General features: G+C 48.0%; 11 protein-coding genes across 11 annotated transcripts; 7 read left to right on the top strand and 4 right to left on the bottom strand.

Moving 5' to 3' along the window:
• Positions 1–836: 836 nt before the first annotated feature.
• ASPWEDRAFT_183808 (MFS transporter) lies at positions 837–2,455 on the top strand (the record flags this gene model as incomplete). Its single annotated transcript, XM_040831993.1, has 2 exons — positions 837–1,080; positions 1,126–2,455. The coding sequence occupies exons 1-2, from the start codon at positions 842–844 to the stop codon at positions 2,453–2,455; spliced, it is 1,569 nt and encodes a 522-aa protein (XP_040689465.1). The 5' UTR covers positions 837–841.
• Positions 2,456–2,500: 45 nt separating this feature from the next.
• Positions 2,501–3,558, bottom strand: ASPWEDRAFT_172586 (uncharacterized protein; the record flags this gene model as incomplete). The annotated part of the gene is made up of 2 exons (XM_040830943.1): positions 2,501–3,401; positions 3,452–3,558. 2 exons carry the CDS (start codon positions 3,556–3,558, stop codon positions 2,501–2,503), a joined length of 1,008 nt encoding a protein of 335 aa, XP_040689464.1.
• Positions 3,559–3,838: 280 nt separating this feature from the next.
• ASPWEDRAFT_28400 (shikimate dehydrogenase family protein) lies at positions 3,839–4,663 on the top strand (the record flags this gene model as incomplete). Its single annotated transcript, XM_040833130.1, has 1 exon — positions 3,839–4,663. One exon carries the CDS (start codon positions 3,839–3,841, stop codon positions 4,661–4,663), a length of 825 nt encoding a protein of 274 aa, XP_040689463.1.
• Positions 4,664–4,723: 60 nt separating this feature from the next.
• On the bottom strand, positions 4,724–5,467 carry ASPWEDRAFT_110739 (putative pathogenesis associated protein Pep2; the record flags this gene model as incomplete). Its single annotated transcript, XM_040828201.1, has 1 exon — positions 4,724–5,467. The coding sequence occupies one exon, from the start codon at positions 5,465–5,467 to the stop codon at positions 4,724–4,726; it is 744 nt and encodes a 247-aa protein (XP_040689462.1).
• Positions 5,468–5,683: 216 nt separating this feature from the next.
• Positions 5,684–7,679, top strand: ASPWEDRAFT_51757 (uncharacterized protein; the record flags this gene model as incomplete). The annotated part of the gene is made up of 2 exons (XM_040837650.1): positions 5,684–6,442; positions 6,762–7,679. The coding sequence occupies 2 exons, from the start codon at positions 5,684–5,686 to the stop codon at positions 7,677–7,679; spliced, it is 1,677 nt and encodes a 558-aa protein (XP_040689461.1).
• A 20-nt stretch (positions 7,680–7,699) lies between these two features.
• On the bottom strand, positions 7,700–9,631 carry ASPWEDRAFT_110917 (uncharacterized protein; the record flags this gene model as incomplete). Its single annotated transcript, XM_040828213.1, has 2 exons — positions 7,700–7,790; positions 7,839–9,631. 2 exons carry the CDS (start codon positions 9,629–9,631, stop codon positions 7,700–7,702), a joined length of 1,884 nt encoding a protein of 627 aa, XP_040689460.1.
• A 200-nt stretch (positions 9,632–9,831) lies between these two features.
• On the top strand, positions 9,832–12,083 carry ASPWEDRAFT_110519 (putative pentafunctional AROM polypeptide; the record flags this gene model as incomplete). Its single annotated transcript, XM_040828182.1, has 2 exons — positions 9,832–11,829; positions 11,877–12,083. 2 exons carry the CDS (start codon positions 9,832–9,834, stop codon positions 12,081–12,083), a joined length of 2,205 nt encoding a protein of 734 aa, XP_040689459.1.
• On the top strand, positions 11,873–14,286 carry ASPWEDRAFT_740763 (uncharacterized protein; the record flags this gene model as incomplete). The annotated part of the gene is made up of 7 exons (XM_040839430.1): positions 11,873–12,409; positions 12,460–12,543; positions 12,739–12,795; positions 12,837–13,468; positions 13,528–13,733; positions 13,794–14,002; positions 14,035–14,286. The coding sequence occupies exons 1-7, from the start codon at positions 12,125–12,127 to the stop codon at positions 14,284–14,286; spliced, it is 1,725 nt and encodes a 574-aa protein (XP_040689458.1). The 5' UTR covers positions 11,873–12,124.
• A 1,309-nt stretch (positions 14,287–15,595) lies between these two features.
• On the top strand, positions 15,596–16,478 carry ASPWEDRAFT_155989 (MBL fold metallo-hydrolase; the record flags this gene model as incomplete). The annotated part of the gene is made up of 1 exon (XM_040829693.1): positions 15,596–16,478. One exon carries the CDS (start codon positions 15,596–15,598, stop codon positions 16,448–16,450), a length of 855 nt encoding a protein of 284 aa, XP_040689457.1. The 3' UTR covers positions 16,451–16,478.
• A 424-nt stretch (positions 16,479–16,902) lies between these two features.
• ASPWEDRAFT_51753 (MFS transporter) lies at positions 16,903–18,482 on the top strand (the record flags this gene model as incomplete). Its single annotated transcript, XM_040837649.1, has 2 exons — positions 16,903–17,659; positions 17,749–18,482. The coding sequence occupies 2 exons, from the start codon at positions 16,903–16,905 to the stop codon at positions 18,480–18,482; spliced, it is 1,491 nt and encodes a 496-aa protein (XP_040689456.1).
• Positions 18,483–18,958: 476 nt separating this feature from the next.
• On the bottom strand, positions 18,959–20,153 carry ASPWEDRAFT_111234 (uncharacterized protein; the record flags this gene model as incomplete). The annotated part of the gene is made up of 2 exons (XM_040828235.1): positions 18,959–19,785; positions 19,835–20,153. 2 exons carry the CDS (start codon positions 20,151–20,153, stop codon positions 18,959–18,961), a joined length of 1,146 nt encoding a protein of 381 aa, XP_040689455.1.
• Positions 20,154–20,514: the final 361 nt, after the last annotated feature.

Genomic DNA, 20,514 nt, shown 5'->3' with positions numbered 1-20,514 from the left:
TATATAGATGTTAGGTCATCATTTCATCATACGGAGTATAATTCCGAATGCTTCTATTCTGATATATTGACATGTTGATATGTATTATCATTCAATATTGAATTATTTATCTAAATGTTATGATGTGTAAACTGCATATTATGGCGTGTGCTGTGTGTACATACGTGTAGACTGCAGGCTTATCTTGAGACCAAAAATGAGATGTTTAGCGTGTAACAAATGTTATCAGTGTCCTATCATCCTATCATTCTATCATTCTAGACCATAATGACTGCCCCTTGGTACCTGATCTTCATGATTCGTGTCATGTCCAATTATGGGATAAGCAGATGCGAGCTAGGAGTACACTTTGTCTATGATATCGTCATAGCTGCAATAACTGTGGCTAATTATGCATAATTATGCCATATCTCCAGCTCAATTAGCCTAATCTCTCCATAACGGCTAATTCTCCCTGGCGACATCGGCATTGTCGGCTCATAAACGACGCCATCCCGAGGATTTTCCCCGCCCGATGGTCGGCTGCCATACCCTGTAGGGCGACGCTATACCGTTTACAGAGATTAGTAATGCACTTATCGTGCATTATGCCAATGTATTACGCACTTGGCAAGGCTTGGGCAAAGCTTCTTTGCGGCGTTCGGGGAATCCCCGAGTTTGTATGGAGCCTGGAGAGACACTGGAGAAGCCCTTCTCCACGATTTGTTGCCACCCCACGATTATTAATTTCCTTTCTCCTGCTTATTCTCCTTGTTTTCTCTTATTTTCCGTCGTGTGCCGTGTTTCCCTCTTTGCTTTTGTTTTTTTTTTTTTTTTTTTTTCTCCTGACACGGTCAGTAAAATGGACGAAAAAAACATTGGGGACAATGGCCCCGGCCTGAAGCAGGAAGAAACTCGCCGTGAGAATCTGCTTCTCTTCCTCAGCGAAGAACAGGCCCTCGCCAAAGCCAGAGCCAGCCCTGACCAGCCGCTGCCCATTTGTGTGACTTTTTCCCACGATGATCGTGAGAATCCGCGCAACTGGCCGAAATGGCGCAAGTGGTATACGACCCTCGTGGTCTGCATGCTCAATGTCATCACGTATGTCTCATCCGTCTATTTGACTGGTCTCTACTAACAAGATAGAACGTGGTGTGCTGGCAGCATCTCCTCCGGTGCGACCGAGATTGCTTCGGAATTCAACGTCTCCTCTGAAGTCACGACGCTCTGTCTGTCCCTCTACGTGCTCGGCTATGCGGTTGGCCCTGTCATGCTCGCTCCCTTGAGTGAGTATTTTGGTCGCCAGCCCGTCTATGTCGTCTCGTGGTTCATCCTCTTCATCTTCCAGCTTCCTCTGGCGTTGGCCCCCAACATCGGCACCATCCTGGTCTGTCGCTTCATTGCTGGATGTGCTGGAGGCGCTCCCCTGACCAACACTGGCGGCACAATCAGTGATATCTGGGAGCGCAACTCGAGTGGTGGCCCCATGGCCTTTTACGGTCTCAGCAGTACCTTTGGCCCTCCCATGGCGCTGGTCATCAGTGGCTATATCGGCCTCAATCTCGGCTGGCGCTGGATCTTCTGGATCCTCATGGCCATCACCGGTGGCATCTGGGTGCTCATCACCCTTACCGTGCCTGAGACGCGTCACACCATCATCCTCGAGCGCAAGGCCAAGCGCGTCCAGAAGATCATGCAGCAGGAGAACCTCGCTTCTGCTGCATCCACCACCGACGCCCACGCGAAGAAGGGCCTCCACCAGCTCTTCGCGACCACCCTCACCCGGCCCTTCCGCTTCCTCTTCTCAGAGCCCATCACGACCTTCTCGGCCATCTACAATGGCTTCCTCTACGGCCTCGTCTACCTCTTCAACGAGGCCATTCCTCTCGTCTTTGGCGAGCCCAACGGCCACGGCTTCAACGTTGGCCAGCAGGGCCTGGCCTTCCTGGGCATGGCTATTGGCCCCCTCATCGCCTTCTGCTTCTACCCCCTCCAAGAACGATACTACCTCCGTCGCGTCGCCGAGAACGAAGGCCGCGGCGTGCCCGAAGCACGCATGTGGATGGCCCGTCTTGGTGCCATCTTCATCCCCGTCTCCCTCTTCTGGTTCGGCTGGACGAGCTACCGCTCCGTCCACTGGATCGTACCCATCATCGCCTCTTCGTTCTTCGGCGCGGGTATCTACATTGTCATCCTGAGTATCCTCAACTACGTCGTGGATAGCTACCAGACATACTCTGCGTCTGCATTGGCGGGCGTGATTCTCGTGCGCAACGTCGTCGGCGCTGGATTCCCCCTGTTCGCGACGCAGATGTATGAAAAGTTGGACTATGAGTGGGCGTCGAGTCTGTTGGGGTTCCTGGCTATCCTCCTCGTGCCGATTCCGTTTGTTTTCTTCCACTTTGGTCGTGCTATTCGTCTGAGGAGTCCTTGGGCTAGAGAGCACTTTGACCAGACTGAGGATACCCCTCACTGATGAGACACGTATACGTATAGATGATATATATACATTGATGCTAGATTAGAAATAGCAAAATTTGCTTCGTTCTGTATACTCTTTTTCCAATTGCTGTCTTTCTCTTTCCATGTCACTCTCTTTCTCATTCCAGGATAACAACTTCCCTCTCATCACCTTTTTATACCTCCCCAACCTCTCCTCATCCTTTCCAATCCATTTATAAAACCACTCATCATGTCCAATCGACACCTCCTTCAACCCCAACTTCCCAAACTGCAACACCCCATATACAAAACACAGCTCATCCCATTCTCCCTTCAGCACTGGACTCGGCAGCGAATACGCCCGTTTCAACACAAAATGCACTTCTTCCACCCCCCTCAATGAATCCAGGATATCAATCCCTCCTTCTGTCTTGCTACCCAGATACCCATTCCACCAATGCATCTCTCTTGACTTCGGTGCAACGGTAAGCACCACTTTCCGGAGTAACCCAGCCCGCACAGAGCCCAACCCTAGTCCCTGCATCAGAAACGATCTAAACCCATTGACTTCCTCAAACGCATAAATATTCGAACTATACGCAATCGCCCCCGCCTCCTCATACACCCGTTTACTAACACGCAGTAAATCCAAAAACAACCGCTCCGTCCCCTCCCTCGCTTCGTCCATTCGATTCGGAAACCCATTCAGGTGCCTGATAGCCTCGTATCCACATTCTGGGATGTCGGTGGGTTTGCCCTCCTCTTCCCAGCTCTGCGCGATGCGGTACTCGGATCCTGTCTTGTCTAGTGTTGGACCGCTTTTGCACACGCAGTAGAAGTATCCGACGTGAGGGGCGTCATAGAGGTATTGCGCCCAGGGGTGGATGTGGATTACCCGGTTGCCGATTGCGTATTTGTATATGAGGGTGCGGATTTCTGGGGGGAGATTGAAGAGGGGGAAGGGTGTTGAGGGATTTGTGCTATTCAATTAGCATTATTGTTATACTATATACGTAGAGTGTTGTAGTACATTTTGTATAACCCGTGTTCATCGTGCGCTTTTTGGACCCCCCGACGGGTTCTTTTGGAAACTGTTGTCAGGGCATTGGGATTGTCAATGGCTCGTTTTCGAGACATTTTTTACTGTCTTTCTGTTTGTTTAAAAGGTGAGGTCAGAAGAAGGTTGAAGCTGGAGATGTGAATACGAGGTCACGTGCCTAGTATATGATATTAATAGATAGACTGTAGATTATCGATCGACAGATGAAGCATAAAATGATGCAATAGAAGAGAAGATATTGCCGTATATCAATCTGCCCGGAGATGAATATACCCGATCATGTCTATATCAACAACACCATAATTCTCACTCTCATTCTCATCAATTAAAATCAACCAAAGCAGAAAAAAGAACAAAATGAAAGCCTACCACATCTTCGGCCAGAACATCTCCCTCAGCCTCTCCCCAACCCTCCACAACGCCGCCTTCGCCCACCACGGCCTCCCACACCACTACGACATCCAAGAATGTGCTTCTATTGACGATGTGAAATACCTCATTGACAATCCATCATTTGGCGGTGCGAGCGTTACTATGCCGCATAAATTAAGCGTGGATAAGTTCTGCTCAACCGTGTCTGACTCTGCGGTGCGCATTGGGGCGATTAATACCCTTATCGTCGAGGAGAGAGGTAATGGACGGGTCATCACCGGCGACAACACGGACTGGTCTGGTCTGTATTCTATTGTCGATGAAATGGCCCCTGAAAATGCACAAGTGGGCCTCGTCATCGGTGCTGGCGGCGCTGGCCGAGCAGCTGTCTATGCGATGGTTAAAGCTGGCCTGAAGAAGATCTATATCTGCAACCGCACCGTCTCCAAGGCTGAGCAGATCATCGCCGACTTTGCTGATAATGCGTCTACATCTACCGTTGTTGCGCTTACCCATCCATCGGATGTTCCTGAGCCGGTGGATGTTATCATCGGGACGATCCCGGGCGATGTCACCACCAAGGCTATGTTTGCGGATTTGTTCAAGGGGAAGAAGGGATTGTGTATTGAGATGTCGTATAAGCCGAGAGTGACGCCTTTGTTGGCTGTTGCGAGACAGGCGGAGTGGACTACGGCGGATGGATTGGAGGTGTTGTTGAGACAGGCATTTGAGCAGAGCAGGTTGTGGACGGGATTGGAGGTGCCCGAAAAGGTAATGCGCGAGGCTATTCAGGTGAATTCTAGGATTTAGTGTATATACAGTATATCATTGAGTTAGAGAATAGAGTACATGCATTCATAAATATCAGATCTACAACTCCAAATCTCTCCCCTCTACCCAATCCTTCGCCTGCCAATAAAGCAAATCATGCTTCTTCCCATTCACATTATCTCCCTCTCTCCGATGACCAGGCAAATCCAACAACACCTTCACCCCCATCGTTTCCTCCTGCAAATACGCCAGATGCCGATATCCAGACGGATATTGTTCCAGCTTCTTCTCATCAACCACAGGCACTTTTCCGGCAGTCACAGGGATCAATTTATCCTTTTCATACCAGTGCCTGACGAAGAAAGCTCTCCATTCACCATCTAGATGAGGATACTTGGGATTCGCCATCTTCTCCCAGAAAAAGATAAAGCGGCAGTCGCTTTCTGCGTCGGCTGCGCATGTTCCACCCGTCGTGCAGGGGAGATCCGCAAAGCGCTGCGTGATGGTTGCTTTCATCTTGGTCACGGCGCGGGTGGCGGGGGCGTTGATGTCAGTGGTGCTGCCGTGGATGCGGTGCATAATGAAGGCGCCCTTGTCCATGCCTGCTTGTGAGGCTTGGATGAAGGCTTCGTGGTGCGTGAGACCCGTCCAGGTGGTGTAGATGTGCGCTTCTGGATGGAAGATGGAACGCAGATTGTCCCATTCGCAGGCGTCGCGGTAACACGGCCATCCTTCGGCAAGTTCACGGAGCATGTACCGCTCCAGGGCCAAATTGGGAGGGCCATTGTTGCGGATGGCGTTTTCAGGGCGAGAGCCGGCAGGGAGGGAGTGGAGGTCTGGCATTTTGATTGATATGACAGTAGTAGATATATGTGATGGTGATAGACCGAAGATGAGGATGAAATGAAATGAAGATGATATACTCCGCATCGTCGGCTAAATCCATCCGACGCGGATGTATTCATAACCGTATATCCGCATAAAGCCAGCAATGAACAAGATACAAGTCCATCATCATCAAATCATCAAATCATCCAAATCAAGCAATTGAGTATCAAAATGCAATCCACCCAAGAACCAACAGGCTTTGCCTACCTTACCGGCATCGGAGTCACCCACTCCATCGCCCCTCCAATGCACAACTTCATCTCCAAATCCCTCGGCTACAACTGGCAATTCATCGCCCAGGAATGCCCCACCGTCGAAGATGCAGTCCGTCTCTTCCGTCTGCCTTCCTTTGCCGGTGCCGTCGTGACTATGCCCTACAAGAGGACGATCATGGATCATCTGGACGGATTGGATGAATATGCCGTCAAACTGGGTGCTTGCAATAATGTCTACCGTGCTGCGGATGGCTCTTTGCGAGGAACAAACACCGACTGGGTGGGTGTTAAAGGATGTCTATCATCAGCCAGTGAAGACGGACGGGGCAAGCCAGCTGTTATTGTCGGTGCTGGCGGTGCATCACGGGCGGCTATCTTTGCCCTGCATGAGCATCTGGAATGTAATACCATCTACATTGTCAATCGGGATGAGGATGAAGTTGCTGTTGTTTTGGATGAAGTGAATAGGGCATACGGGGATGCCCTCAATCTGGTGCATGTTCAACGCGTCGATCAAGTGGCAGCTCTATCTGCTCCCTTTTATATCGTCGGCACAGTCCCAGATGCAGAACCACAGACTCCAGCGGAGATTGAGATCCACGCTATTGTCGATGCCTTCCTTTCACTTCCCACTAAAGGAGTCCTGCTGGACATGTGCTTCAAACCCCGACGCACTCGATTCATCAAGGCAGGAGAAAAAAGCGGATGGAAAACTGTCGAAGGAACGGAAATCATCGGGCATCAAATCCACGAACAATACCGGCTGTGGTGCGGAGAAGAAGACAGCAAGAGAATTCCTGCTGGCGATGCATGGAAGGTGTTGCGCACAGCCGCTGGGGAGAATCCGATGATTAATTTCTAGACGGTTGAGAATATTGCCGATAGCCTATCATAAATATATCCAACACCCAAATAACTTACATCAAATCATTCATCTTTATCATCTCAGAATGTCGTACCCCGCGATAGCTTCCATGTCCCTCGGTCGAGCCTGGGTTCATGCTCTTCCTGAAAAACTATCCCAAGCCGCCCAGGCAGGCTTCAAAGGAATTGAAATCTTCTATGAAGATTTGGAATATCTCGCCAAAGAAAAGGGAGACATCAACACCAGCACCATCCTTGCAGCCGCCAAAGACGCAAAGGAACTCTGCAACCAACACAACCTACAAATTATCGGCCTGCAGCCCTTCATCTTCTACGAAGGTCTCATCGATCGGCGTGTACATGAAGAAAAAATCGCCAAGTTGAAGATATGGTTTCAGATTGTCAAAATCCTCGACACCGATATTATTCAAATTCCGTCTAATTTCCAGTCAGAAGGCATATCCGGCGATCTAGATCTTATTGTTGCGGATATGAGAGAGGTCGCAGATATGGGATTGAAAGAAGAGCCAGTCGTTCGTTTTGTATATGAGAATCTGGCTTGGGGAACTTTCATCTCAACCTGGGAAGGCGCCTGGGATATCGTCCAGCGTGTTGATCGGCCTAATTTCGGCATTTGCTTGGATACCTTCAACATCGCTGGACGTATCTGGGCTGATCCTGCTAGCATCACGGGCAAAACACCGGATGCAGATGCAGAATTGGCGGCTTCGATGGAACGACTAGTCCAGACGGTTGATGTGAACAAAGTTTTCTATGTTCAAGTCGTCGACGCAGAGAGAATGCAGCAGCCATTGGCCGAAGGTCATCCATTCCACGTGGAAGGACAGCCACCGCGTATGAACTGGAGTCGCAATGCAAGACTGTTCCTGTACGAAACTGATCGAGGTGCATATCTTCCAGTCCTTGAGGTGGCCAGGACTATCTTCAAGGGCCTCAAATACAAAGGATGGGTTTCCATGGAGTTATTCTCACGAACCATGGCAGATCCAGACCCAACGGTGCCTCGAACACATGCACAGCGGGGGATGGATTCATGGAAACAGCTGGCGGAAGAAATGGGTCTCTAGTTCATTTACGTATCATGGAATCAGTCAGGTGGTTGTTGAAGCTGTGCCAGAAAGTCTGTATCCAGATCACCAGCATAGAAGCCAAGATTGTGTGCAAACATGGGTTCCTGTCTATGTAGCATGAGCTTTGTATTTAGAAAGAAAGCATATTGACCATACCTAGTTGTTGGAATTGAAGTCACCATCTCTTCGAACAATGCATCGAAATCATCCGACTCGAGACCAGCAGACGCAGAGTCCACGGGAGTTGCGAAATTGACATTTGGTATAGTAGGATTGAAGGCATGGCCGTAGGCGATCGCTCCATTCGCAGCTGTTGATACCGACTGGTCAAATGTATTCATGTCTAGCCCTGGCTGGAGGAGATCAAATGGTCTTTCAATTCTAAAATGGCCCAGCCCCAATTGTTTCAGATGCTTGGATAGTCGGTCTTCGATTTCATCTTTTTCATCATTTGGAATAAAGTGTAGGCACCTTTGCGCTTGCAACGCAAAGCAACTCAGCAATGGAGACGATTTGACGGTTCCAGTCATCTCAATGTAGTTGTCGAGCATATCCAAAGTAGAGTTGAAGGCATTCCTGACCAGCTCTGTGAGATTTGAATCCATCGTGATCTTTCGAACCAATGTCAACATGACAAACTGCAATGTCAGATGCAACGTTAATAGAGGAGGATTCACGCAATGGCTTGTATGCGGATAGCGCTCCCCAGCCATCCCTTGGAATTGTCGTAAATCGACCAAGAAACCGTGCAACGACGGTGCACCAGATGGGAATTGCAGAATTCTCGTCAATCGATGCATGAGATCGTATATTCGGTTAAATATGCTTAGTGCTCGCAGTGGTCCTTTGGATCGTTGCCCATTGTGATCTCGAGAAATCGCCCACACATCCCATTCATCAACGTCATCCTCTTCAACGTAGCCATGCTCCTTTTGTTCATCTAACGACAAACAGGGTGTTCTTTGTAGGACAGCTGATATCATGGTGTCTACGAAGACACAACCATGAAACGTATGTTTATATCGATGCGTCCTTGCTGCCGTCGGGAGGACTACCAGAATTCTCATAGCTTGTCCAATGAACATCCACGCGAGGTATAAATTCCCACATCCGATATTTAACAACGCCAGCACAAGAAGGGCTTGGGCATGGCTTAATCCTAACGTATCCTGGTCGTTGATGACTTGTATTTGTATCGAGTGTTGAACCCGCATTGGATCTGGATAGTCGACACGATCCATGCCATTCATCGATGATATACAAGCCACAATCGCCCATAACACCAGACGAAAATGTTTATCCCGAGGCGAGGATTGATGAGGATCAGTGTGCATCACCCGTAGCATATCACGACGTTCAACGACTGGAAGCCAAGAATGAATATGGGTGAAGTAGAAATCCAGGACTTCTGCTGTGCTATCTGGAAATTTCTTATCCAGATAGTTATCTGGCTCTTTCACCTCATTTATCGATGGGGGCATTAAGGGCAGTTCATTGAGTCCAGTAGTCGAGGCTTCCATTACTATATCGCTAGTCTCCATCGACTCCCACTCCGGGGCATCGTCAATTCGAGCATCCACCGGATCAGCCGAATCAGGATTCAACAACTTGTCAACATTCTTGGCTAGTTTCGATTTGCGCCAGATTTTCACTGAACGCTCTGCCATATCACTTGAGAGAAAGTTGTCGTGATCGCGTATAACACTCTGTAGGGTGGCTTCGCTTCCGGAAATGTTCTGAAGCACAATCCCAAGAACAGTCTCCAGGCTTCTCACATATCCTGACTGCAGTCCTCGTCGTCGACCGCTATTTTGATAGGTACACGTCCGATCTGCCTCGCGACAGATGGCGCAGACAGGCTGCGTTCCGTCGCATTTCGACTTGCGCCGTCGGCATTGGTCACAGGCACGACCAATCCGCTGTCGTTTCGAGGGACGTGGACTCGACATGAGTAAGGAAAACGACTCATTGGTCTTTCCTGATGCTCCTCGTGGTGTTGCGTTGACTTCGAGGGGGGAAGTGGCGCCCGTCATGTGATCGGCAAGGGATTTTGCCGATGCTTCGAAGCCAAATTCACTTCACGTCATCGCGTCAAGGATGAAATATGTCAATTGATTGCGTCTTGGGCTGTTGAGTCAGTCAAGTGATCATGTCTACTTGCTCAGAGGCCGGTGAAACATGCGGTCGACGATATGCCTCTGATGCGACGCTGCTGCTGGTGGGATTCTTTGGGGCTGGCAAGAAGACGCTGGGCATCATCGCCTCAGTCGCTCTGCGTCGACGCTTTATTGACTTTGGCGCCTTCTTTCAACAAGAGCTTCACTCCTTGCCCCAGGAATACGTTGCAGAACATGGGCTAGCACGATATCGCGAAGTCGAACTCGAATTGACCCGGGATTTGTTCATGAAATGCAGCAAAGGGTGCGTGATTGTCGGCTTGGGATGGATGGCCAGTCGCTCGCAACAGATGCTGTTACGAGAATTCGCCAGAGAACACCCCGTCGTCTATGTGAGACGAGACAAAGCAGACCTTCGACAGCTGCTTACCACCAGTCAGGACAAGTTCGACCGAATTTTCGACGTGGGCAATACATTCTTCGAGGCGTGCTCCAACTTCGATTTCTTCAACCGCACGCAGGAGGCGACAGACCCCGCGTACTTGAAGCTGAAAGAGACCGAGCGCATCTTTGTGCGATTTCTGCACCACATATTTGGCCGTGTTCATCGGCCCCTCGCTTCTGCGGAGCCATTCTCTGCATCACATACATATGCCCTACAAGTACCAGTAACTTGGCTCGAGTTTTCTGAGGATTACGAGGCACTAGAGACGGGAGCAGATGTGATCAATCTTATTCTCGATCTGGAAGTGCTTCCCAAAGATGGACTGGCAGATAGAATTGCACGGCACATGGCCACGATTAGGAAACATGCTCGAGCTCCGATCCTCGTCGAAGTCAGTGTTTCCCCGACAGACTCTAGATACCATGAACTACTGGAAATGCTTCTTCGACTGGCACCAGATGCTCTTAGTTGCTCTCTTTCCGCTGGCGATGACTTCATTCAAAAGCTGAATGCTATCAAAGGTCATACCAAGACCATGGCCATTACTCACCAACCGACACCGTTGACGGGAAATTGTACATCTCGGGGTCTCTCTATCCTCCAAAAGACACAGGATCTAGGCTTCGAAGCTCTTCGAATTACGGGAGAGTCAAAGTCCCTTGGAGACAATCTTCCTTGTGTGTCTTTTCTTCAAAGTCTGACCGAGGTCTCCACAATCCCAGTCATTGCGTATAACACTGGACCACTAGGATATAACTCCGTCTGTTTGAATCCCATCTTGTCGCCTGCAGTACTTCCTTATATGGAATCTTCAGGGATCACGGTAAAGCAAGCACAACAAGCTATGACATCCTGCTTTCTCGTCACTAAGAGGATATTATTCACCATCATTGGCCAAAATGTAACTCATACCCTGTCTCCACCCATGCATAATGCCGCCTATGCTGCGTGTGGCCTGCCATACGTACACGGCGTCTTGAAAACAGAGGATATATCTGATTTTCACCGTCTACTAGGGGACGAAAAACATGGTGGCCTGGCTGTTTCACTTCCCTACAAAACTGCAGTTTTGCCTTTTCTCGACGAAATCAGCCCAGACGCCAAGGATATCCATGCCATCAACACAGTACTCGTCGAGCAGAGTCAAAAAAACGGAGCCACCATCTTGAAAGGATACAATACCGACTATATTGGAATTAAAGACGGCATCGAAAAGAATCTCTCTCCAGCAAATGCCATCCGCGATGGAACAACAGCTTTGGTTGTCGGGGCGGGAGGAATGGCTCACGCAGCTATATATGCCTGCTACCAGTTGGGAGTTCATCGTATCTGCGTCTATAATCGCACGCTCGAGAATGCACACAAGATTGCCAAATACTATAATGAATGGGCCGAATCAAAACATGAAACGAATTTACATGTTTTTGTACTCGGTTCGAAGGAAGATCCCTGGCCGGCACAGCTTCGCTTGCCAACCATTGTCATCGCTTGCATTCCTACTCTCCAAGTAGGCACGGAATTGCCTGTGACATTCACCCTACCTGAGCACTGGCTACAAAGCAAAACGGGCGGAGTTTTCGTAGAGGTATGCTACCTACACTATAAACATGATAGATATCTAACCATAAATAGTCTGCTTATGGGCTACCAGAAACACCAATTATGAAGATGATGCGCCAGAGAACATCCAAAGGTTGGGTAGTTGTTTCTGGACTGACTGTGTTAATTGAGCAGGGCATCGCCCAGTATGAGCTTTTCACTAAACGACCGGCCCCAGTGCATGTTATGAAACGTGCTCTTGAGGCAGCTCATCTTGCCTCTGCTTCTAATATGAGATAAAGGTTTGACGCAATATTCCGCCGTAAGACGACGAACCATTGATGTCCGACATCAGCGAAGCTAGTCAACACACGGCAAAAACCAGGGGCAATGGCCAAATTCGCTGGAAGACTTCTTTCTACCTGGGGTCTACAGCAAGTTCCATTGTTTTGTTATTCAATGTGGGATTCATTATATGGGCTGCTTCCCAGCATGGCGCCGTTCATAAGGGCCGTGGTCTGTTGTTTTCAGGCGAATGTCAAAGGGCACGAACTATAAATACCGCGTTTCACGTCGCAATAAACATTCTTGGAACTATTCACCTAAGCGCCAATGACTGTGGAACGGTCCGTCAATGGGTTGCCTATACTCGGAATTGATAAACTGATGTCTGCAGCAATGTTTATGTGCACCGACCAGAAATGATGTCAACCGTGCCCATCAGAACGGAAAATGGCTTGAATTGGGGTACCAAGCATGCGTAATCTCTTAACAATATCACGAAAAAATCTTATCCTGTGGATTATCCTGGCGGCTTCTTCACTTCTTCTTTTCCTTGTGTAAGTTTGTTTATCCAAATGCTGGCCTAGCGCTGACGCTTCAGAAAAAAAGCTACAATTCTACCGTTTTCTTGATATTATCGTCCAACGAGTACGACATATACATTAGAAATAAGCCATTCCCCAGCTCCAATATTAAAGACTTGAGGTCACCGAATACAACACATAATAACGTCACACTCCCTTATTACCGCGGATTGACCGCCTACAACAGGCTTTGGAAAAAGCATCGAAAGGTGAACTCCATCGACTGGAAACCCGTGAATGTATTTCCGCATATTCTCTATTCCAGACGACATATGGCAGCCTGTTACTGGTTAGCGATGGCTTCAACTCAACGTGGGTTGATTATAAGTATTTCGATCAAGGTGGCCTTTATGTCCCCAAGACAATTGAACCCTTTGGTTGGATATGGTCCAGATTCCCGCTCCAATTATCTACCGGATATCCTTTAAATGCGAATGATTGGTATACGAAGTCAATCGCAACGATTTACAAACCCAGCGTTCGCCCTTGCTGGGTCAAAGATTGCCTGAGCGAAAGAACGGAGGGAATATGCAAGGTTGAGTATAGCTTACCTCTAATTATTATCGTGATAACATTCAACTTAATAAAAGCGAGCATCATATGTGGAATCACTTTCACCATGGCCGATGTCCCCATATTGACTACTGTTGATGCAGTTGCCTCATTCATGAGAAAGCCAGATAAAAGCACCAAAGGCCAGTGCCTGCTATCCAAGAGGTCAGCATACAAGACGGCCCCTGGCTCTTGGAGGTACAACAAAAACCCAAGACGATGGGGCTCAGCTGTATCGTTTCAACGATGGGCGATCTGTCTACTATTGTGAGTGTCCCTAATTTATTTCTGTGGTTTTCAGTTGGATTAATTGAATGCAATATCAGATACACCATTTCAATTGCGATATGTGTCGGTCTGCGCCGCTATGGACTTTCCTACATAACCAATGCATCAGCAGTCTGGAAACTGGGCGCCGTCGACTCCCAGGCACTGATCCACGGGGACAACTTCCCCACGTCACTAACAACCAACATCATCAGAGCCAACACTCCCCAAGCAATATTTTCAATTCTTTACTTCAGCACCACCAGTGCTTTTACGGTGATGACATCTGCAGCCTAATGGAGCAAGTATGCTCTGCAACGAAAAGGCCTGCGTGTCTCGACACCAACCCGAGGCTACCAACAAAATACCTTCTTTCTTTCTCTATCATATAGATATGCGGTTCCACTCCTTGCTTTATCGGGAACGTTGCACTGGCTTATTTCTCAGAGCTTGTTTCTAGTGAGCATGGAGGACTACGGGCCTGCGTTGAAAAGACTCCCTGATAACGATATTATTACATGTGGATATTCGCCTGTTTATATTGTCAGTGCATTATCTGTTGGTAGTTGTATGCTTGCATATATGGTCTGATGGGACTGAGGAGGCTTAAGTCTGGGATGCCGGTTGTCGGCAATTGCAGTCTGGCTATTTATGCTGCATGCCACCCTTCTAAGGACGGTGAATCAGGAAACGAGGCAGATATTGACATTCTGCCATTGAAATGGGGACTTGTGTCCATGAAAGCGGAGGAAGTGGAACATTGCGCATTCTCCAGCAAAGAGGTTGAACTGCCAACAGGTGGATGTGAATACGAGTAAGAGTAACGAATGTTATGGTTCAATATTCATCTTCAAGGTCTACTATTCGGTCAGTAAATGACGAACTTATTCTGTGCAATGAGAGATACGAATACGCAGAGCCACAATTGATGAGGAACCACCACACGACGCCTTTTTCATCGCTCGAAGGTCCTTTGTCCGTGCGATTGGTATAAGCCTCCTGTACTCCAAAGATGTGGTCCCTGAATATCAAGTTGAGTGCAAATGCCGAGGGCCCAGGAATAACACCGACGGGACCGAAATCAACAACCCAGGCTTGACCGTTTCTATCGACAGGGAAGTTATTCCTGGTGGTATTGGAGCAGTAGCAGACCATGCTATTGTTGGTGATGTGGACTTTTTTCCATTCCTGCCATGGCTTATAGTATTTTTTTCAGACTCTGTCTATCTATTAGTTTGTGATTATACTGTATTTGGGTCATATTCATGCTGTGGTGTGATGTGAAATGATGTCCAAGTGGCTGGATGAACCTTGGTTAGTGAATAATGCCTCATGCAGAAGAAATATTCACGGTTTAAGATAAAGTAGATATTCAATATATCGATTTGATAATGATTAATAGAGTGAATAGCTAGACTGTATATAGTGTCCTCCAGAGAAATGATTCTTTCATAAAAATGTCGCCTTTGTTCTGTATCCAAAACTCAACCAGCCAGAATGGCATATGCCTTGTTCAGTTCTCTTCAATCTACTACTGCACGACAATATTATTGAAAGTTAATTTGGAAGTGTCAGAAATGGCCCTATGGCTGATGGGATATACCCAGTGTGATGAGAATATTCTGCAACGACTTCTACTATCTATGCGTGGGAATAAGTGATGTGGCTTTAAATCATCACCAATCGAATCCATCTTCAGCAATGATGGCATAATAGTAAGCATGCTTCTATTCAATCAGAATGTTTTATACTAACTCCATCACCCTGTCAACAGTCTTTACTGCCTCAGAGATCTATGTGACATTCGGGACATTAGATCCCAGCTATAGCCTCTACCTCAGAACAGGTAGAGTAGGGTCGACCATCCTCAAGCTGAAACAACATGGCCCATGGAAGATGCAGGGCAAATGAATGTGCTGGGATGATAACCTAGAAGAGAGGTCATTCAATATTGGTTTAAACTGTGTTTCTAGTTGCATGTCTTGCCACAGTGTCATTACCTAGGCATGAAGCTATACAGGATTAATCATCTGTGTTCACTAATCATCAACCTCGGATTTCCCCGCATCTCCATCAATATAAATGAAGAACAAGAACAATTATACTCTATCTAGCAGAATAATCAGAATGTCTCTTCGATGCTCAGTCTACGTAACCCCCTCTCTGCCCTTCCAGCGACCCGACGGCAAACGAGCCATCTGGTCTCCGATCTCCAGCACTCTCATCATCGGCGAGAAAGAAGCAGTCCTAGTTGATACACCATTTACCATCGACCAAACGAACGATTTGGCCGACTGGATCGAGAGCCAGATTCCCAGCAAGACTCTGACGGCCGTCTACATCACCCACGGCCATGGAGACCACTGGTTTGGTCTTCCTGTCCTCCTGCGTCGATTCCCCAGTATCATGAATACCTACGCGACAAAAGGAACAATCGAGCATATGAAAGAAGACAGCCATTCAAGAAACTTCACTCGAGTCTGGAAACGGTTATTTCCAGGTTTAATCGATGAAAACTTCCAGCTCGCTTCGCCTCTCCACGACGGGCAGTTTGTGGTTGAAGGCCACGTTTTCCAGGCGATCGAAGTGGGCCACACGGACACGCATGACTCGACCGTCTTATGGGTTCCTGATATCAAACTGGCCGTTTGTGGAGACGTGGTGTACGGCGATGTCCACCAGATGCTGGCGGCAGCCAACACATCTGCATTGCAGGAAGAGTGGATTGCGGCTATCGAGACGGTGGAGGCACTTGGACCTCGACTGGTGGTGGCCGGGCATAAAAAGCCCGGCGAGATGGACGGAGTATGGCATTTGGCCAATTCCAAGAAATATATCCGTGATTTTATGCGGTTGCAGGATGACGCTGTGGATGCGGAGGATTTGAAGAGGAAGATGGTGGGATTGTATCCGACTCGGATGAATCCGCTGGCGCTGGAGTGGAGTGCGACAGTCAATATGAAGATGAAGATGAAGCTGTAGTCTGATTATAAATTAAGATTTATACTTCTGTCATATATTGATCCACTCGCTATGCCGAAATGCACTGCATAAAGAATGTCTCGGAGATGAAGAGATTGATCGAGTCGGGCCGGTGCGTCAGGCCGAACCGAGGCTGTTTCACCTTGTACACGCAGATAACTGATGGTGGGAATGTTTATAATAGATGGGAGAGTATAAACTTGTAATAAATATTATATTTGAGTGTGCTTGTATCTTATACTGCCCAGTGTTGTATAAACGTAGAATACTCAAATATAGATGGTGAAAGATGATTGGCCACTAGGAGATCTCCGAACGCACCAGCCAATCAGAAAGCGTGTTTATTTCTAATTTCTTCTAAATTGCCCTGTTGAGTAATCAAAAGAGATGAAGACGAATATATTAATATCAACCATTCCCAGGCATTCTCATGGATAAACACGGTCATCACCATGTCCTCCGACTCTCTATCAACCTCGGATCTTCCCAAAACGGTTCCCTTTTGGCGTCTTGTCCTCGACCCCGGCATCATCACCCAAGAAGTCGCCGATTATCCCTGCGCAGGATCAGGAACAGACGAGGACCCGTATGTGGTGCAATGGATGCCCAATGACTTTCGAAATCCGCTACAATTCAAGGCATCGATGAAATGGTCCATCACGCTGGTTGCGGCGTTGGAGACGCTCGTCGTGGCGCTCGTGTCGTCTGCGTATACCGGTGGCATTGTCCAGATTGAAGAACAATTCCACTGTACGACGGAGATAGCTACGCTGGGAGTCTCGCTGTACGTCCTTGGATTTGCCTTGGGCCCTCTGATCTGGGCTCCGATGAGCGAACTCTTTGGCCGTCAGGTCGTCTTTATCGGCACGTACTGTGGCCTGACCATCTTCTGCGCTGCGACAACAGGCGCAAAGAACATCGAGTCGCTGCTCGTATTTCGATTCCTCGCTGGCTCGTTTGGTTCATCGCCGTTTACAAACTCTGGTGGTGTCATCGCAGACATGTTTGCTGCTCGTGAACGAGGACTCGCTCTGTCGGCCTTTGCCTCTGCGCCCTTCCTCGGCCCTGTCCTTGGGCCTATTGCTGGAGGGTTTCTGGGAATGGCAGCAGGATGGAAATGGGTTATGGGTTTGCTGACAGTTCTATCTGGATTGCTGTGGTTTGCTGGCACGGTCTTTAAGCCAGAAACGTATACCCCTGTGCTGCTGCGTCGCCGGGCAGAGACGCTCTCCAAACGCACTGGCAAGATCTATCGAAGCAAACTCGATATCGATGAGGGGAAGAAGACTCTCCAGCAGGCCATGAAGACGTCTCTTCTCGCCCGTTTGTGCTGCTCTTTACTGAACCTATTGTCCTTCTCCTTTCTATCTACCTTGCCATCATCTACGGCACACTCTACATGCTCTTCGACGCGTATCCCATCGTCTATCAAATCCACCGTGGATGGAATCAAGGCGTCTCTGCCCTCGCCTTCCTGGGAGTTCTAGTCGGAATGGTCCTTGCCATCATCTACTCCATCCCAGATAACAATCGATACATCAGAATCCTGGATAAAAACAACGGCTACGCACCGCCCGAAGCCCGTCTTCCACCCTGCATGCTCGCCTCTCTCGCCCTCCCAGCTGGTCTCTTCTGGTTCGCATGGACAAATTCCCCTTCAATCCACTGGCTAGCTAGTATCGCAGCCGGCGCACCGTTTGGATTTGGCATGGTCCTCGTCTTCCTCAGCGTGTTCAGCTATCTCATCGACGCGTATACCATCTTCGCTGCATCCGTTCTGGCTGCCAACTCTCTTCTTCGTTCGCTGTTTGGGTTTGCATTTCCGCTGTTTACCACGTATATGTTTGAAAATCTGGGCATTCATTGGGCTTCGTGTGTTCCGGCTTTTCTGGCGCTGGCGTGTGTGCCATTCCCGTTTATCTTGTATAAGAAGGGGTTGTCGATTCGGAAGCGATGCAAGTATTCAGCTCAGTCGCAGGCATTTGTGCAGAGTCTGCTGAAGCAGAGTGATGTCGAGCCAAAGGATGGCTGATCGATGCAACTTGCAGACGAGGAATTCATCGGCAGTCGGTATCTAGACGATATCTATCAGAACATCAAGCAGCTATACAGCTCATCATCCCGTCCAGGCATACATCAGCAATGATGTTTATCAGTTCACATAATACTGAGACTGGGACTTGTCACTCAAAGTGACGATATAATTAGATTAGAGCATATGCTAGCATCACGATCATATCCATTTTATCACTCTATCACTATGATCTCCTCTCCTCAATTAAAGTCGACTGGGTATTTTGTATTCGGTTTATTCCCATACCCCCTAATACCAAACTCGATCATTTTGCCTCCCTGTTCCAATTAGAGCTTATGAATCACACAAGATAGCAAGAACATACCCGGAAAGAACCAATCACCTGAGTGACAAACTCCATCTTCATATCATATTTTCGAACGTTATTTGTGTAAAAATATACCGGAAGCGTGATACAAGGCGAGTACGGGTCGTCATTGAGGACCTGTATACCGTATACGCGGCGGTTCCGTTTCAACACGAAATCCTCGAAATCTTTTTGCGCTGAAGATGACCTTTAGTCCTGGATATCTGTAGCCCTGCTTAGTAGGCCAATCTTGCGGCTTGTACTCTTTGTCTGTCATGGCTACTGCCCCTGGAGTTGTATACCCGATTCTCGCCGTTGACTCGTTGTTGGAGATGAACTCCATTCCGGTGATGTAGAACTCGCCATCATCCATATAGGTTGAGATTGTGATGTTTTTCAGTGGGTATTGTATATCAACTGGCTCTGTGTGCGTGTCTCTATGGCCTGTATGGTGATAATGCTGCAATGCTCTCCCTTGAAAATGTAGGATATCACGAATGGGACACTGGGCCAGAACTGCATCTCGCAGCCATCGAATACTCTCCCAGGTGGTGATATTGTATTCAAATCCACGGCTACATTTCAGCCTCGATGTGCAGTGGTAGAGCAATCTCCAGTCCATCTTTTGTTTTGTCTCTCTATCCAGTCTTGCGAGAACTGAATACAGAAATCCGCGTTCTGAATTGATGCCGAACCTGGATTTCCAAAATGCACGGCTTCCAAACAAGGGTATCATTGTTCGTGAAACATAACGAAGACCGAGAGCATCTCGAATGGGTAGTGACTCTGCAATGGCTTCGCAGATCTCCAGAGGAAACTTCCCAAAGCAGTCATGTGGTATCCTTTGCCTCAGTGACGACCGTGGCATTTCCTTTGGAAACTGCATCAGCTGTTCAATAGTTGGAAGTCGAAAAGGGTCATACGGATCGAAGGGAAAGTGAATCCGCCATGGGCCTAAAAAAGTCAGTATCAGGTCAAACAAGAAGAACCCGTATAGATCAACCCTGCAGCAGAGGAAGATACTGCAACGCCTCGTACAAACGGCGTCGATCAAACTCATCTGTATTAAAATGTGCCATAAAACGATCCCAGCATATTTCATGGAAATAATATGCATTTTCCCAGCACCCCACCAGCAACACATAATCATCGCCCATCGTGTCCCATCGGGCGTTCTCATCGTTGGGGGCTCTGAGCTTGAAATTTTCCTGCTTTGAGCCGACGCCAGTGAGATATACCTCGCCTTGATGTACGTATACTGGAGATGTAAGTATGAAGATATCGTGTGGTTGGGTTAATCTCACCTGCTCTAAAGGCGTCATGCCATGATTGATGAAATTCGCCGGGTCGAATGATACAAATGCCGCATATTATGCAGTCTTGATTCCTCTTGTATGGCATTTTTAGAAGGCACTGGTATGTACAGGAGTTGTTTGAGCTGAGGTTATTCATAGGTTCTGGTAAAATTCAGTCTATTGATCATTGTTATGTCATGCCAATAACACTTATAAATCTATGATTAGCCATCAAGTGAGTATATAACAGATATTCTGTCAGATATAGAAGCAATATCAAATAATTTATACTCATCTTTATTGGCTGCACTGCCACGCTCGTTGATCCTAGTCACCCAAGCATCACAGCCTCATCTTTTGAGAGACAATCAACCATCTTGCAAACATG

Source organism: Aspergillus wentii (genome assembly GCF_001890725.1).
Source record: "Aspergillus wentii DTO 134E9 unplaced genomic scaffold ASPWEscaffold_4, whole genome shotgun sequence".
Classification (NCBI taxonomy): domain Eukaryota; kingdom Fungi; phylum Ascomycota; class Eurotiomycetes; order Eurotiales; family Aspergillaceae; genus Aspergillus; species Aspergillus wentii.
This window is presented reverse-complemented; position numbering and strand designations above follow the sequence as displayed.